The sequence below is a fragment of the Salvelinus namaycush genome, chromosome 36 (genome assembly GCF_016432855.1).
Source record: "Salvelinus namaycush isolate Seneca chromosome 36, SaNama_1.0, whole genome shotgun sequence".
Taxonomy (NCBI): domain Eukaryota; kingdom Metazoa; phylum Chordata; class Actinopteri; order Salmoniformes; family Salmonidae; genus Salvelinus; species Salvelinus namaycush.
Window position 1 is genome coordinate 26,475,822 of NC_052342.1, and position 19,265 is coordinate 26,495,086.

Consider the following 19,265-nt stretch of genomic DNA (forward strand, 5'->3'; position numbering starts at 1 on the left):
ATAATCTGTAACCGATGCAGCATAGAGGCTAGAAAAGGTCCAGAAGTCTGGGGTTGGTCCATCTGCATTTACCCCATTGGACACTTCCTGATTGGTATTATTAATACATTATAAATAATGACTACATCCTGCTGTGCTTGGGAGTCCCACAGGGCGGCGCACAATTGGCCCACCGTCGTCCACGTTTGGCCGGGGTAGGCCGTCTTTGTAAATAAGAATTTGTTCTTAGCGGACTTGCCTCGTTAAATAAAGGTTAAAATTTAAAAAACAATCAAATGCCCTAGAGGCACCAATTCCTCAAATCTTAAAGTGTATTGTTGAACATTCCAAACGTAAAGAAACCAAAGGCTGATTTACCTAAACCACTAGACCCCAAAGGAAATATATAAAACAGTGTCATACTTGAGTAAAAGTAAAGATACCGTCATAGAAAATTACTCAACTAAAAGTCACCCAGTAAAATACTACTTGAGTAAAAGTATTTGGTTTTAAATATACTTTAAGTATCAAAGGTAAAATTAAGAATGTAACGAGAATGTGACTTTTGGGTGTCAGGGAAAATGTACGGAGTAAAAAGTACATTATTTCCAGCCACTTTAAAAATGGGAATTGATGGAAATTATGTAAAAATGTACCACTAGCCACTTTAAACAATGCCACTTAATATAATGTTTACATACCCTACATTACCCATCTCATATGTATATACTGTACTCTATATCATCTACTGCATCTTGCCATCTTTATGTAATACATGTACCACTAGCCACTTTAAACTATGCCACTTTATGTTTACATACCCTACAGTACTCATCTCATATGTATATACCGTACTCTATACCATCTACTGCATCTTGCCTATGCCGTTCTGTACCACCACTCATTCATATATCTTTATGTACATATTCTTTATCCCTTTACATTTGTGTGTATAAGGTAGTAGTTGTGGAATTGTTAGGTTAGATTACTTGTTGGTTATTACTGCATTGTCGGAACTAGAAGCACAAGCATTTCGCTACACTCGCATTAACATCTGCTAACCATGTGTATGTGACTAATAAAATTTGATTTGATTTGATTATTTTCTTTAGGAATGTAGTGGAGTAAAAGTAAAAGTTGTCAAATATAAATAGTAATATAAACATAAACAGTACAGAAACCCCAAAAAACTTACTACTGAATGCTAATACATCAGAATGTAGTGGAGTAAAAGTTGTCAAATATAAATAGTACAGAAGCCCCAAAAAGCTAGGCGCCCGTATGCTAATACATCCAGTGTTTATATGCCAGTAATTCATGTATGGGTACTATCCATACTGCATATCCTGTTTATCCCCTTGGCATAGTTCTGGGTACAGTACAGTTTTCAGGCCTTCCATTGTTGGTTGTGTCTAAGATGGATCATTCTTACACAACCAGTATGGCCGATCGGTGATGTCATTACACCCGGTCACTTCCTCATACGAACCTCTACCAAGATGGCTGTCTGTTTACATATTAGCATTGCTAGCCACACAGCATGCTAACTCACTACAACTAATGGTGCTGGTTTTATTATTGCTATATATTCAGCCTGCTAGCCTAGCGTGCTAAGCTATTACCTTTGCTAGCTGTATATATTGTGGTCATTCAGTCTTCTGTGAGTCGGAACATTTGTCTCCGTTCACCTAAAAGAGACGTTCATTCGGCTCCCAAACAGCTGTTCGTTCAGTATGGATTAGAAACGGAAAAACCATGACAAAATAGTCCATACAAACTCTACAATGGCTACCTACCATTATGTCAGATAGTGAAATGTCAGTTCAAATACAGTTTTACCTGACCTTATTATTAGATGGCCTGCAACAAAAAACATGGACTGAACAAATGAGAGTGGACCAGAATGATGCTGCGTCCTCTCTATATAGTTCCTGCACTGAGGAACATGGACTGAACAAATGAGAGTGGACCAGAATGATGCTCCCTCCTCTCTAAATAGTTCCTGCACTGAGGAACATGGACTGAACAAATGAGAGTGGACCAGAATGATGCTCCCTCCTCTCTATATAGTTCCTGCACTGAGGAATTACATCTTCAGAGAATGTTTTGATCATTTATCTGCAGATAATCAATGTCTGGAGCTCAACAAGCAACAGTTAGTTTACAAATCATGGAGCCAAAATCACATTTCTTTAGAAATTTGTATATTTTGACAGGAAGTTAATGCTGAGACAGGTCTCTTTTCCAGGTGAGCCCTGTATATCACCACAATATAATACAAACTACACATTAAAATACATGAAAAGTAAAACACGATCATAAAAACAGACATTCTTCAGTAAAAAGGTCCCCTAACAACCGTCAAATGCCTTAGACACCAATTCCTCCATTTCTTAAGTGCATTGTAGATCCTTCCAAACACAAGGTGCAAGGAATCCAAAGGCTGATTTAGCAAAAAAGAGCTGTTCACTAAAGAGGTGGACAAAACATTACTTTACTCAGCATAGTCTGTCAGAAGATACTCATCACACTACTACAATTACAGAACAGTTGCTGAGTTCACATTCATTAATATCCCACAAGGCTACATATTTAGTATGAAGTCTCAAAAGGCCTCACATACATTACAAATCAAAATTGTATTTGTCATACACGTGGATAGCAGATATTATTGCGAGTGTAGCGAAATGCTTGTGCTTCTAGATCCGTAAAAACTGCTCTCCTTCAATTGCATTACGAATTGTTGTGCTTTGACTGCCCGTCAGAATACGTTTCTCTCCCTATCGCAACGTGAATTTATCTCAGGAGGAATATTCCTCTAACACACGACAACAAGCCGACTAGGTAAATACATAAACTGTTGTTCTATAGGGTGTTCTGATGCTGTTGTCGTAGTAACATTACATGGTAAAAATAGCAGCAGAGTAAAGTTCCATCCTGAGTGATGAAGTCTCTGACTGACTTGGCCAGCAGCTACACAGCTGTAAGAGTTGAGGCTGCTGTGGTCTGCTGTGGTGCGCTGTGTACAGTACACTATTTAATTGCCTTCTTCTGAACAATCGTCAGTACAGTGCATACAGCGTAACCTTAATTAAATAGTTTTTTTTTCAATCTACACACAATTCCCCATAATGACAAAGCAAAAACAGGTTTAGAGATTTTTGCAAAAAAATTAAAAATTAAATAAAAATACACATTTACATAAGTATTCAGACCCTTTACTCAGTACTTTGTTGAAGCACCTTTGGCAGCGATTACAGCCTTGAGTCTTCTTCGATATGACGCTACAAGCTTGGCACACCTGTATTTGGGGAGTTTCTCCCGTTCTTCTATAGTCTACCTTGAAGGTAAAGTTACAGCATAGAGCACCTGGTGATTTTGGCAGTGAAGTTACAATGCCCCTCTTTGGTACAGTGAGAGGTCATTATGACGCTAGAGACAAATCTTAGTACCTGAGAAGAGCCTGATAAGAGTCCCTACAGCAACTCCCTACGTGTGACCTGTGTCGCGACCCCGGCAATACAGAAGTCTCTCACCAACTCAGCCAGGCATTGATAGCTTCTGTATGCAATAGCTGGTCCTTTCACTATATGATGTGCATTTTGTCCCTGTCAAATAAATCAGCACAGACTACGTAAACTACACCAAAGATGTCTGATAGAAAAAACTATTGCTGATGACATAGTGCTATATATGGAGAGGCAGGTAGACTAGTGGTTAAGAGCGTTGGGCCAGTAACCAATGTCGCTTGTTCAAATCCCTGAACCAACAAGATGTAAAATCTGGCGATGTGCCCTTGAGCAAGGCACTTCACCCTAATTGTTCCTGTAAGTTGCTCTGGATAAGAGCGTCTGCTAAATGATTAAAATGTAAATATAGCCATGCACATTCCTATATAGTCATAGTTAAGGTCCTTGTAACTCCAGGATAGTGGGTTTGATTCCTGGGACCATCCAAACATGTCTGTTAAATGGCACATAACACTTATTATAGATCATTTCACATTTAAACCGATGACAGACTGGGTTCACTGGCCTCATCTTCCTCATTCTTCGTCGTCTCCTTGTTCTTCTTCATTACTGACGTCAACGGTTCCTGTTTAAATGGGATGAGAGACAGGATTAGAACAGAACTGTCTAATAGCACCTCACATGAACACAGTCAACTAAGAGAAACATTTAAAAAACTAAACACTAACTAGTTTAATCTGGGAGTATAATATGGTTGACATCACTGGACTGGTGGAAGCTACTATGTAGTCAAGTCCTCTGTGTCACCTATTGGCCGTGTAGACCCGTGGTCCCCTATTGACCAGTGGTCCCCTATTGACCGTGTAGACCCGTGGTCCCCTATTGGCCGTGTAGACCAGTGGTCCCCTATTGACCGTGTAGACCAGTGGTCCCCTATTGACCGTGTAGACCAGCGGTCCCCTATTGACCGTGTAGACCAGCGGTCCCCTATTGACCGTGTAGACCAGCGGTCCTCTATTGACCGTGTAGACCAGTGGTCCCCTATTGACCGTGTAGACCAGTGGTCCCCTATTGACCAGTGGTCCCCTATTGACCGTGTAGACCAGTGGTCCCCTATTGACCGTGTAGACCAGTGGTCCCCTATTGGCCGTGTAGACCAGTGGTCCCCTATTGGCCGTGTAGACCAGTGGTCCCCTATTGACCGTGTAGACCAGTGGTCCCCTATTGACCGTGTAAACCAGCGGTCCCCTATTGACCGTGTAGACCAGTGGTCCCCTATTGACTGTGTAGACCAGTGGTCCCCTATTGACCGTGTAGACCAGTCGTCCCCTATTGACCGTGTAGACCAGTGGTCCCCTATTGACCGTGTAGACCAGTGGTCCCCTATTGACCGTGTAGACCAGCGGTCCCCTATTGACCGTGTAGACCAGCGGTCCCCTATTGACCGTGTAGACCAGTGGTCCCCTATTGACCGTGTAGACCAGTGGTCCCCTATTGACCGTGTAGACCAGTGGTCCCCTATTGACTGTGTAGACCAGTGGTCCCCTATTGACCCCTATTGACCGTGTAGACCAGTGGTCCCCTATTGACCGTGTAGACCAGTGGTCCCCTATTGGCCGTGTAGACCAGTGGTCCCCTATTGACCGTGTAGACCAGCGGTCCCCTATTGACCGTGTAGACCAGTGGTCCCCTATTGACCGTGTAGACCAGTGGTCCCCTATTGACCAGTGGTCCCCTATTGACCGTGTAGACCAGTGGTCCCCTATTGACCGTGTAGACCAGCGGTCCCCTATTGGCCGTGTAGACCAGCGGTCCCCTATTGACCGTGTAGACCAGTGGTCCCCTATTGACCGTGTAGACCAGCGGTCCCCTATTGACCGTGTAGACCAGTGGTCCCCTATTGGCCGTGTAGACCAGTGGTCCCCTATTGACCAGTGGTCCCCTATTGACCGTGTAGACCAGCGGTCCCCTATTGACCAGTGGTCCCCTATTGACCGTGTAGACCAGTGGTCCCCTATTGGCCGTGTAGACCAGTGGTCCCCTATTGACCAGTGGTCCCCTATTGGCCGTGTAGACCAGCGGTCCCCTATTGACCGTGTAGACCAGTGGTCCCCTATTGACCAGTGGCCCCCTATTGACCGTGTAGACCAGTGGTCCCCTATTGACCGTGTAGACCAGTGGTCCCCTATTGACCGTGTAGACCAGTGGTCCCCTATTGGCCGTGTAGACCAGCGGTCCCCTATTGACCGTGTAGACCAGTGGTCCCCTATTGACCGTGTAGACCAGTGGTCCCCTATTGGCCGTGTAGACCGGCGGTCCCCTATTGACCGTGTAGACCAGCGGTCCCCTATTGACCAGTGGTCCCCTATTGACCGTGTAGACCAGTGGTCCCCTATTGACCAGTGGTCCCCTATTGACCGTGTAGACCAGTGGTCCCCTATTGACCGTGTAGACCAGCGGTCCCCTATTGACCGTGTAGACCAGCGGTCCCCTATTGACCGTGTAGACCAGCGGTCCCCTATTGACCGTGTAGACCAGCGGTCCCCTATTGACCGTGTAGACCAGTGGTCCCCTATTGACCGTGTAGACCAGTGGTCCCCTATTGACCGTGTAGACCAGTGGTCCCCTATTGACCGTGTAGACCAGTGGTCCCCTATTGACCGTGTAGACCAGTGGTCCCCTATTGACCGTGTAGACCAGTGGTCCCCTATTGACCGTGTAGACCAGTGGTCCCCTATTGACCGTGTAGACCAGTGGTCCCCTATTGACCGTGTAGACCAGTGGTCCCCTATTGACCAGTGGTCCCCTATTGACCGTGTAAACCAGTGGTCCCCTATTGACCGTGTAGACCAGTGGTCCCCTATTGACCGTGTGGACCAGTGGTCCCCTATTGACCGTGTAGACCAGTGGTCCCCTATTGACCGTGTAGACCAGTGGTCCCCTATTGACCAGTGGTCCCCTATTGGCCGTGTAGACCAGTGGTCCCCTATTGACCGTGTAGACCAGTGGTCCCCTATTGACCGTGTAGACCAGTGGTCCCCTATTGACCAGTGGTCCCCTATTGACCGTGTAGACCAGTGGTCCCCTATTGACCGTGTTGACCAGCGGTCCCCTATTGACCGTGTAGACCAGTGGTCCCCTATTGACTGTGTAGACCAGTGGTCCCCTATTGACCAATGAGACCAGTGGTCCCCTATTGACCGTGTAGACCAGTGGTCCCCTATTGACCGTGTAGACCAGTGGTCCCCTATTGACCGTGTAGACCAGTGGTCCCCTATTGACCGTGTAGACCAGTGGTCCCCTATTGACCGTGTAAACCAGTGGTCCCCTATTGACCGTGTAAACCAGTGGTCCCCTATTGACCGTGTAGACCAGTGGTCCCCTATTGACCGTGTAGACCAGTGGTCCCCTATTGACCGTGTAGACCAGTGGTCCCCTATTGACCGTGTGGACCAGTGGTCCCCTATTGACCGTGTAGACCAGTGGTCCCCTATTGACCGTGTAGACCAGTGGTCCCCTATTGACCGTGTAGACCAGCGGTCCCCTATTGACCGTGTAGACCAGTGGTCCCCTATTGGCCGTGTAGACCAGTGGTCACCTATTGACCAGTGGTCCCCTATTGGCCGTGTAGACCAGTGGTCACCTATTGACCAGTGGTCCCCTATTGACCGTGTAGACCAGCGGTCCCCTATTGACCGTGTAGACCAGTGGTCCCCTATTGACCGTGTAGACCAGTGGTCCCCTATTGACCGTGTAGACCAACGGTCCCCTATTGACCGTGTAGACCAACGGTCCCCTATTGACCGTGTAGACCGGCGGTCCCCTATTGACCGTGTAGACCAGTGGTCCCCTATTGACCGTGTAGACCAGTGGTCCCCTATTGACCGTGTAGACCAGTGGTCCCCTATTGACCGTGTAGACCAGTGGTCCCCTATTGACCGTGTAGACCAGTGGTCCCCTATTGGCCGTGTAGACCAGCGGTCCCCTGTTGGCCGTGTAGACCAGTGGTCCCCTATTGACCGTGTAGACCAGTGGTCCCCTATTGACCGTGTAGACCAGTGGTCCCCTATTGACCGTGTAGACCAGCGGTCCCCTATTGACCGTGTAGACCAGTGGTCCCCTATTGACCGTGTAGACCAGCGGTCCCCTATTGACCGTGTAGACCAGCGGTCCCCTATTGACCGTGTAGACCGGTGGTCCCCTATTGACCGTGTAGACCGGTGGTCCCCTATTGGCCGTGTAGACCAGTAGTCACCAACCTTCTGTCAACATCACTACCACTCAGATTCTCTTTTAAAACAGGACTTCAATAACAGAAGCCTACTCAACATTAACCTATTAAAAACAGTTCTGTAGCGATGAGGTTTGTGCAGTAGGATATAGGCCCAATACAGTATCACTGCATATTGGATAAGCTTGAATTTCCCTGCCAATGTTGTTCTTCTCAGCTTTATCGTTGGGTTTTATACAGAAATGTTTGGTGATAGACTAGGAAAGGCTTGGAGATGGACCAGTCAATCACGATCGACCGGTTGGTGACCACTAATGTAGACAAACATATTAAACAACCTAAAGAGAGAGGAAAGTCATATTATAACTCCACCAGATAACACTACCACAACAGGAAGTAACTCCACCACATAACACTACCAGACCAGGAAGTAACTCCACCACATAACACTACCACACCAGGAAGTAACTCCACCACATAACACTACCACACCAGGAAGTAACTCCACCACATAACACTACCACACCAGGAAGTAACTCCACCACATAACACTACCACACCAGGAAGTAACTCCACCACATAACACTACCACACCAGGAAGTAACTCCACCACATAACACTACCACACCAGGAAGTAACTCCACCACATAACACTACCATACCAGGAAGTAACTCCACCACATAACACTACCATACCAGGAAGTAACTCCACCACATAACACTACCACACCAGGAAGTGTGACTTACCTTTCTGATGGTCAATATCCCTTTTTTTATCAACAGGTAGAGACCTCCAGCTCCGACTCCAACTCCAGCTACATAAACGACGGGAACTGCAACAAGAACTGTCAGCCACCAAGAATGACACGTCTTAGGAAACATTTGATCTGAAACACAGGATGTAGAATTATTACAATACCTAATGCTTATTACACATGAAATGACTTTTAAACAGGACATTTTTTCCAGATAGTGCCTTCATTCAAATATCCAAAACAGACCCTCACCTGGAACGTGAATCTGTCTCTCCTTCATGTGTCTGATCTCCAACTGTTGAACCCGACAGGTGAAGGTGTTGTTGTCAGATTTCGGGACGTTAACATGGCTTGTCACAGTGTAGCAGCCTTCACGGTCTCTGGATGTCTCTGTAGGTCCAGCAGCAGGGAGGACACGTCCATGAGCGTCCCACCACTCCATGACAGGCTCTGGGTAGCAGTCTTCAGCCTCACACCGCAGGACCACCTCATCGCCTTTGATTCCCTCAATGATGATAACTGGTCTAGATGCAGCACCTATACAGATATACCACGGCTTTCAGCCAATCAGCATTCAGGGCTGAAACCACCTAGTTTATAATGTTTATGATATCAGACTGTATACCACGGCTTTCAGCCAATCAGCATTCAGGGCTGAAACCACCTAGTTTATAATGTTTGGTATATCAGACTGTATACCACGGCTTTCAGCCAATCAGCATTCAGGGCTGAACCACCTAGTTTATAATGTTTGGTATATCAGACTGTATACCACGGCTTTCAGCCAATCAGCATTCAGGGCTGAAACCACCTAGTTTATAATGTTTGGTATATCAGACTGTATACCACGGCTTTCAGCCAATCAGCATTCAGGGCTGAACCCACCTAGTTTATAATGTTTGGTATATCAGACTGTATACCACGGCTTTCAGCCAATCAGCATTCAGGGCTGAACCACCTAGTTTATAATGTTTGGTATATCAGACTGTATACCATGGCTTTCAGCAAATCAGCATTCAGGGCTGAACCCACCTAGTTTATAATGTTTGGTATATCAGACTGTATACCACGGCTTTCAGCCAATCAGCATTCAGGGCTGAACCACCTAGTTTATAATGTTTGGTATATCAGACTGTATACCACGGCTTTCAGCCAATCAGCATTCAGGGCTCAAACCACCTAGTTTATAATGTTTGGTATATCAGACTGTATACCATGGCTTTCAGCCAATCAGCATTCAGGGCTGAAACCACCTAGTTTATAATGTGTGGTATATCAGACTGTATACCACAGGTATGACAAAACAATACTTTTTACTGTTTTGTTACCTTGGTAACCAGTTTACAATAGCAATAAGGTAACTCAGGGTTAGTGGTATATGGCCAATATACCACGGCTAATGGCTGTATCCAGGTTGCGTCGTGCATAAGAACAGCCCATAGCCGTGATATATTGGCCATATACCACACCCCCTCGGGCCTTATTGCTTAAATATAACACAAGGGTTTGTTGATATTCTTGGACCTTTAAATTAAAAGAGGAACTAACAATAGATCACAGCATTGTACAGGGACTTAGCTGGGGTCAAGGTCAGTATGTAGTCTAACCAATGTACAGTATGTAACTAATACTCATCATGCTATGGACTTGACATTGAACTCACCCTTGATTTCATGAGATCTGTCTCCTAAGGGGGTTTGGGTGGTCAGCAGGTGTGTTGACTCACCAACAATGAGTTGAATGATGCTTTTCTGGTGGTCCAGCAGTGGAATGTAACAGGTGTAGTTTCCAGCATCAGACAGTTTCACTCTGGTCAACTTTAAACTAGCGTTGCCGTTCTCTAGTTCTTCTTTAAACAGTGACGTCCTTCCCCTGAAGACTGGATTCTGGAGCACCAGATCCTCCTTCTCATCTCTGTAAAGATGGACCTCTTTTGGTTTTAGGTCCGGTCTCTGCCACTCTACTGTCTGATGCACAGCACTGACAGTGCTTCTCAGGGTGCAAGGCAGGATGACGTCATCACCAACTAAGGCCACAATGTGCTGAACTGTACCTGAAAGAAACAGATTACAGATTGATATACTTTGAGACAAAACAAGATATATGGCTACTGTATGTTGAGCAGGTTGACAGGGACTTCCACAACAGGTAATTTAAAACATGAAATGATCTATGAACATTGACTAACATCAGCAGTCCTACAAATGTGAACTTTACTCTCATACACAATTCAATAAAGCGTCTCACTAAATAGTAGTGATCAGTTAGAATAATCGGTTTATTGATTAGTTGATCGGAGGTGTTTGAATCAATCACAGATATGAAAAAGGCTGCATTTCCACAGACAGCTGATCTCTCTTTAGTGAGAGCTTTCACATGATGCTAGGCTACCTCAGGAGACACTTTTAAAAGCATGTTCCCCAGGGGGGGCGCCCCACTATTTGAGAAGGACTGCTTTAGTGAGAGCTTTCCCATGATGCTAGGCTACCTCAGGAGACACTTTTAAAAGGTCCAATGCAGCCGTTTTTATCTGAATATCAAATCATTTCTGGGTAACTATTAAGGACGTTATTGTGAATGTATTCACTTAAAATTGTCCAAAAGAAACAAATAGAATCTTAGCAAAGAGACTTTTCTCAAGCAATAATTTATCTTGGTCTGAGTGGGGAGGGGAAACTGAAAACGAGCTGTTATTGGCAGAGAGGTTTGGAACTCTTTCTTATTGGTCTATTAACTAATTTACCTCATGGTGATGTCACCATGGAAAGACAAAACTCCATCCCACCAAAACAGGTTGAAATTTCACCTGGTCCTTTCAAACCGCTCCAACACTACAATGACATAATCATCATTATCACAATTTCACAGCATTATTCCAACCTCAGTGTGGAAATATAGAACACAGGGGGTAAAAACACATTTACATTTACATTTAAGTCATTTAACGCTCTTATCCAGAGCGACTTACAAGTTGGAACATTTGACTGCACTGGGCCTTTAATAGTTCTCCTGAACAGTTACCTGCAGACATTTCTTTAAAGCGGCAATCAGCTGTTGAACAATAACAAAGGCTACTCTTTTTTCTTTCTCTCTTAAATTATTGTAACGACGCTGGGTTTATAAGCGCGGAAATCGACGCTGCCGCACGAGCATGCTTTTGCGGCACAATCGCTATCGCGCCGGACCTAGGGCTAGGGGGTCGAGGGTTCGAGACCTGCTCCCTGCTGTTTCATTACATTATAAATTATACCCACCCAGATTGTGTACACGACAAGAAGCATCTTAAGGCTCAGTGTATCGTTAGAACCATAGGATCCTATCTGATGGTTTTGGGAAACCGGGACCCAACCCTGTTCCATTCTACAGATCCTGTGTATTAGAAAGTAACGTTACAACTGCAAAACCCACATTATCACTAGCTAGTAAACGTACTTACCGCCTGTGTCTCTTGATGTTGATGATATACTAATGTACATTAAGTGTCCACAACCTGCAGACCGAATAAGTCTCCATATTGTCCCGTTAAAGACAGAAGTTATGTAGAACTATAGGATCATGTCAATCTATCTGCGACACGATACAGTGATCTGAAACCACAGAGCTACTGCAAATACACTCTCTATAGCAGCCCCTCCCCTCCCAAGTATCCTCCTCTTTACACTCTCTATAGCAGCCCCTCCCCTCCCAAGTATCCTCCTCTTTACACTCTCTATAGCAGCCCCTCCCCTCCCAAGTATCCTCCTCTTTACACTCTCTATAGCAGCCCCTCCCCTCCCAAGTATCCTCCTCTTTACACTCTCTATAGCAGCCCCTCCCCTCCCAAGTATCCTCCTCTTTACACTCTCTATAGCAGCCCCTCCCCTCCCAAGTATCCTCCTCTTTACACTCTCTATAGCAGCCCCTCCCCTCCCAAGTATCCTCCTCTTTACACACTGTCTATAGCAGCCCCTCCCCTCCCAAGTATCCTCCTCTTTACACTCTCTCTAGCAGCCCCTCCCCTCCCAAGTATCCTCCTCTTTACACTCTCTATAGCAGCCCCTCCCCTCCCAAGTATCCTCCTCTTTACACTCTCTATAGCAGCCCCTCCCCTCCCAAGTATCCTCCTCTTTACACTCTCTATAGCAGCCCCTCCCCTCCCAAGTATCCTCCTCTTTACACTCTCTATAGCAGCCCCTCCCCTCCCAAGTATCCTCCTCTTTACACACTGTCTATAGCAGCCCCTCCCCTCCCAAGTATCCTCCTCTTTACACACTGTCTATAGCAGCCCCTCCCCTCCCAAGTAGCCTCCTCTTTACACTCTCTATAGCAGCCCCTCCCCTCCCAAGTATCCTCCTCTTTACACTCTCTATAGCAGCCCCTCCCCTCCCAAGTATCCTCCTCTTTACACTCTCTATAGCAGCCCCTCCCCTCCCAAGTAGCCTCCTTTTTACACTCTCTATAGCAGCCCCTCCCCTCCCAAGTATCCTCCTCTTTACACTCTCTATAGCAGCCCCTCCCCTCCCAAGTATCCTCCTCTTTACACTCTCTATAGCAGCCCCTCCCAAGTATCCTCCTCTTTACACACTGTCTATAGCAGCCCCTCCCCTCCCAAGTATCCTCCTCTTTACACACTGTCTATAGCAGCCCCTCCCCTCCCAAGTATCCTCCTCTTTACACACTGTCTATAGCAGCCCCTCCCCTCCCAAGTATCCTCCTCTTTACACACTGTCTATAGCAGCCCTCCCTCCAAGGCCTCTCTACACTCTCTATAGCAGCCCCTCCCCTCCCAAGTAGCCTCCTCTTTACACTCTCTATAGCAGCCCCTCCCCTCCCAAGTATCCTCCTCTTTACACTCTCTATAGCAGCCCCTCCCCTCCCAAGTATCCTCCTCTTTACACTCTCTATAGCAGCCCCTCCCCTCCCAAGTAGCCTCCTTTTTACACTCTCTATAGCAGCCCCTCCCAAGTATCCTCCTCTTTACACTCTCTATAGCAGCCCCTCCCAAGTATCCTCCTCTTTACACACTGTCTATAGCAGCCCCTCCCCTCCCAAGTATCCTCCTCTTTACACACTGTCTATAGCAGCCCCTCCCCTCCCAAGTATCCTCCTCTTTACACACTGTCTATAGCAGCCCCTCCCCTCCCAAGTATCCTCCTCTTTACACTCTCTATAGCAGCCCCTCCCCTCCCAAGTATCCTCCTCTTTACACTCTCTATAGCAGCCCCTCCCCTCCCAAGTATCCTCCTCTTTACACTCTCTATAGCAGCCCCTCCCCTCCCAAGTATCCTCCTCTTTACACTCTCTATAGCAGCCCCTCCCCTCCCAAGTATCCTCCTCTTTACACTCTCTATAGCAGCCCCTCCCCTCCCAAGTATCCTCCTCTTTACACTCTCTATAGCAGCCCCTCCCCTCCCAAGTATCCTCCTCTTTACACTCTCTATAGCAAGCATGTATTGTCCACTAAAGAAAGTCACCTACGCCCATGCTGCTACAAACACAAACCACACCACGAGAGTTAAACCGCTGAGCTGCTTGTTTCTTGTTCCTTGTTTCTCGCTGCTACAAACACACTGTGCCCTCAACCTGCGGTAACTCGCTACGCGAACCACCCGATGTGACCGCCCAGTCACCGCTCACCGCCAATCACCGCCCAGCGGTCGGTCGTTACTGGTAAGCGGTGTTTCCCCACGTGCTAGTAGTACACGAAGGGAGACAATAACTGTAGTGCTCTCTCAACACACACACACACACACACCACCACTCAGCAGCAGCCTGTAATGGCTTATATTTTGTGTCTACAACTCAGTGCAACAATTTCGATGTGAAGATAAACATGTCTAAGTCACGTATTTATTTTTATTTTTTTAGAAACATCCGTTTAACTTCTACTTGCTACTCATCCCGGATCCGGGAGCACCCTCATCAGTAAAAAAGCTGACTAGCATAGCCTAGCATAGCGCCACAAGTAAATACTAGCATCTAAATATCATTAAATCACAAGTCCAAGACACCAGATGAAAGATACACATCTTGTGAATCCAGCCATCATTTCTGATTTTTAAAATGTTTTACAGGGAAGACACAATATGTAAATCTATTAGCTAACCACGATAGCAAAAGACACAACTTTTTTTTCTCCACCATTTTTTCCCTGCATAGGTAGCTATCACAATTTCGACCAAATAAAGATATAAATAGTCACTAACCAAGAAATAACTTCATCAGATGACAGTCTGATAACATATTTATTGTATAGCATATGTTTTGTTAGAAAAATGTGCATATTTCAGGTATAAATCACAGTTCTACATTGCAGCTGCAATCTGAAATAGCGTCGATGCAGTCAGAATAATTACAGAGACCAACGTCAAATACCTAATTACTCATCATAAATCATTTCTGAAAAATACACAGCGTACAGCAAATGAAAGCCCAACATCTTGTGAATCCAGCCAATATTTCAGATTTTTTACAGCGAAAACACAATATAGCATTATATTAGCTTACCACAATAGCCAGAAACACAAGCAATTTACCAGCAGCAAAGGTTAGCGATCGTAACAATCCAGCAAAAGATATATTATTTTTGACTAACCTTGATATACTTCATCAGATGACAGTCCTGTAACATCATATTACACAATGCATATAGGTTTTGTTCGAAAATGTGCATATTTAGCAGCACAAATCGTGGTTATACAATGTGATCAGTAGCAACATTTCAGGCATTCTGGCCGGCGCCATCTTGGAGAGGCACCTAATCTAATCGATAACTAATCGTAAACTTGACTAAAAAATACAGGTTGGACAGCAAATGAAAGATGCATTAGTTATTAATGCAACCGCTGTGTTAGACTTTTAAAATTAACGTTACTAGACATACAGTGTGCGTTACAGCCAGACCAGTGCCGAAATTAATGGCGGACAAATCATTTTACATTTTTCCACAGAAATACGAATTAACATCATAAATAGCTCTTACTTTTGTCCAAAAGAATCGTTGCTCGGTTGTAGAACGTCCTCTTCAACTTTGGAAATAGCAGCAAACATTAGCTATGTGGCGCAGACATGCCCAAATCTTCAAAACGCAATACTAAGGAAATTCCGAAAATCGCAATATACATAACTATATATATATATATATATATATATATATATATATATATATATAACTCGGTTTAAAATAACTTCGTTATGATGTTTCTAACACCTATATCGAATTAAATCAGAGCAGGATATATCTAAGGCCGATAACTTGAGCTTTTCAGAACGCCATGCTGAGGTCCTGCTTTGCGCCATGACGAACAATGAAAAGAGTGCACCCCCCATGCCATGGGCTTTTATATGGTCTCAGATCTGCCTAGAAACTCCATTCCAATTCTCATTGGTTACTGACATCCAGGGGAAGGCGCGTGCAGTTCATGTCGACCCATAGGATACATACAGAGTTTTAGACTGATCCTAGAACAGAGTCAACATTTTCAGATTTTGCAGTACCCGTCAGGAATCTCGCTGCCAAACGAGTTCTGTTTCACTCAGAGAAATAATTCAAACGGTTTTAGAAACTAGAGAGTGTTTTCTATCCAATAGTAATAATAATATGCATATTGTACGAGCAAGAATTGAGTACGAGGCAGTTTAATTTGGAGACGATATTTTCCAAAGTGGAAACAGCACCCCCTAGATTGACAAAAGGCTAAGTGAATACTTAAGATCCTCAAATCGTGATATTTCAACTGAACATGTTGGTTGTACCTCCAGCCAATCACAATCTCTCTATTGAGACATATTGCAGACTCGTTGAAAAGTGTGGTGTTAATCTCCTTAAGAACAGACAGGATGAAAAACAAGCTTAGCTTGATTTACAATCCGATAGTCAGTCCTTACCCTCCCTGCTGATAAGGGTGGGTCGGTTGTACTCATGGATAGGACTGTTTATGTAAGTGTGTGTCATAGACAACTACTTGACAACACTTTTTACAAGAAACTCAGAAGTGACCCCACTGCCCAATCTCAGAATACTATCTTAAAACTTCTTGTCAATATGGGGGCGCTGTTTTCACTTTGTAAAAATTCGTTCCCAAATTAAACTGCCTCGTACTCAATTCTTGCTCGTACAATATGCATATTATTATTACTATTGGATAGAAAACACTCTCTAGTTTCTAAAACCGTTTGAATTATATCTCTGAGTGAAACAGAACTCGTTTGGCAGCGAGATTCGCAAGAATCGAGACGCAAGAAGAGACCTCAGGATGGCATTCTGAAAAGCTCACGTTATCGGCGTTAGATATATCCGGCTCTGATTTTCTTCGATATAGGTGTTAAAAACATCATAATGTATTTATTTTAAACCGAGTTATATCAGTTTACATGAGTTTACATGAGTATATTGCGATTTTCTGAATTTTCTTTGTTCTGCGTTATGAACAGTTGGACACCTCTGCGCCACATAGCTAATGTTTGCTGCTAGTTCCAAAGTTGAAGAGGACATTCTACAGCCGAGCAACGATTATTATGGACAAAGGACAACTTGCCCAAGATTCTGATGGAAGCTCATCAAAAAGTAAGAACTATTTACGATGTTAATTCGTATTTCTGTGGAAAAATGTAAAATTATTATTCCGCCATTAATTTCGGTGCGGTCTCGCTGTAACGCACGCTGTATGTCGTAGTAACGTTAATTTAAAAAATCTAACACAGCGGTTGCATTAAGAACTAATGTATCTTTCATTTGCTGTCCAACCTGTATTTTTTAGTCAAGTTTATGATTAGTTATTGATTAGATTAGGTGCCTCTCCAAGATGGCGCCGGACAGAATGCCTGAAATGTTGTTACTAATCACATTGTATAACCACGATTTGTGCCGCTACATATGCACATTTTCGAACAAACCCTATATGCATTGTGTAATATGATGTTACAGGACTGTCATCTGATGAAGTTTATGAAGGTTAGTCAAAAATTATATATCTTTTGCTGGTTTGTTACGATCGCTAACCTTTGCTGCTGGTAAATGGCTTGTGTTTCTGGCTATTGTGGTAAGCTAATATAATGCTATATTGTGTTTAAGCTGTAAAACACTTAAAAAATCTGAAATATTGTCTGGATTCACAAGATGTTGGTCTTTCATTTGCTGTACGCTGTGTATTTTTCAGAAATGTTTTATGATGAGTATTTAGGTATTTGACGTTGGTCTCTGTAATTATTCTGGCTGCTTCGGCGCTATTTCAGATTGCAGCTGCTATGTAGAACTGTGATTTATACCTGAAATATGCACATTTTTCTAACAAAACATATGCTATAAAATAAATATGTTATCAGACTGTCATCTGATGAAGTTGTTTCTTGGTTAGTGACTATTTATATCTTTATTTGGTCAAAATTGTGATAGCTACCTATGCAGGAAAAAAATGGCGGAAAAACAAAGTTGTGTCTTTTGCTATGGTGGTTAGCTAATAGAAATACATATTGTGTCTACCCTGTAAAACATTTTAAAAATCAGAAATTATGGCTGGATTCACAAGATGTGTATCTTTCATTTGGTGTCTTGGACTTGTGATTTCATGAACATTTTATTATATGATATCCCTGTGGCTTTAGGCTAGGCTATGCTAGTCTGCTTTTTTGATGGGGGGGATCCCGGATCCGGGTTTGTGACTCGTTAGAGGTTAACTGTCCTAGATGGGTATTTAAGTTCTGGTCAAATCACCCAAAAATAACACAACTTTTTGGCTATTCAACACCCTAAAATTCAACACCCTAAAATTCAACACCCTAAAATTGCCACTTTCTATACTTTGCCGAAATTACACAAGAATGTTACAAAACCTTCAGGGCGCCCTATTGTAGCGGGGATTGATGCAGTAAGGCCCCTCTATCGACTTTTGTTGACCTTTTTATTAGACCACTCACAGAACAGCTCCCCTCCTTTGTAAAGGACACCAGCAGTAAGGTCTCAGAACAGCTCCCCTCCTTTGTAAAGGACACCAGCAGTATGGTCTCAGAACAGCTCCCCTCCTTTGTAAAGGACACCAGCAGTATGATCTCAGAACAGCGGATTAAGGACCAAGTAACTGAGGAATGTAACAGTTTTTCTGATTTCTGATTTTGGGAATAAGATAGTAACGTTACAACTGCAAAACCCACATTATCACTAGATAGCAAACGTACTTACCGCCTGTGTCTCTTGATGTTGATGATATACTAATGATGTACATTAAAAGTGTCCACAACCCGCAGACCGAATAAGTCTCCATATTGTCCCGTTAAAGACAGAAGTTATGTAGAACTATAGGATCATGTCAATCTATCTGCGACACGATACAGTGACCTGGAACCGCTGAGCTGTCGCAACACACTGCCTCGCCCTAAAAAAAAACTAAGGAACTATAGGATCATGTCAATCTATCTGCGACACGATACAGTGACCTGGAACCGCTGAGCTGTCGCAACACACTGCCTCGCCCTAAAAAAAAACTAAAAAACACTGCCACCCCCTTCACAAGTATCCTCCTCTCTGGTGAAAGTCGCATAGCTTCAAACTCGCCACCGCAACCACTCAATATGTCTGATCACCATCCAGCGGTCAGTACTGACTGGGAAGCGGTGTTTCACCGCGTGTTAGTGGTGTACACGAAGGGAGCCAATAACTGTACTGCTCTCTCAACACACACACCACCAGCCTGTCAAATCCAATCAACTTGTATTGGTCACATACACATGGTTAGCCTGTCAGGGTGGGTATAATTGGTGGAACGTTCCTATAGGAATCTGTTCCAAAAGCGCTGTAAATAACAAGGCTGTATAGCGGCGCAATAAGATACCGGGCAGGAAGTGGCTTATGTAATT

The 19,265-nt window shown here is 44.3% G+C and overlaps 1 protein-coding gene across 1 annotated transcript in view; it reads right to left on the reverse strand.

Moving 5' to 3' along the window:
* Window positions 1-18,743, reverse strand: part of LOC120030525 (CD276 antigen homolog) — a 29,330-nt gene extending 10,587 nt beyond the window's left edge. The window contains exons 1-5 of the mRNA XM_038975933.1: window positions 18,592-18,743; window positions 10,099-10,488; window positions 8,688-8,972; window positions 8,428-8,567; window positions 4,011-4,074 (exon numbers count right to left, since the gene is read on the reverse strand). Coding sequence (XP_038831861.1) covers window positions 4,011-4,074; window positions 8,428-8,567; window positions 8,688-8,972; window positions 10,099-10,488; window positions 18,592-18,673 — 961 coding nt within the window. The 5' untranslated portion in view covers window positions 18,674-18,743. The remainder of the gene's footprint in view (window positions 1-4,010; window positions 4,075-8,427; window positions 8,568-8,687; window positions 8,973-10,098; window positions 10,489-18,591) is intronic.
* Window positions 18,744-19,265: the final 522 nt, after the last annotated feature.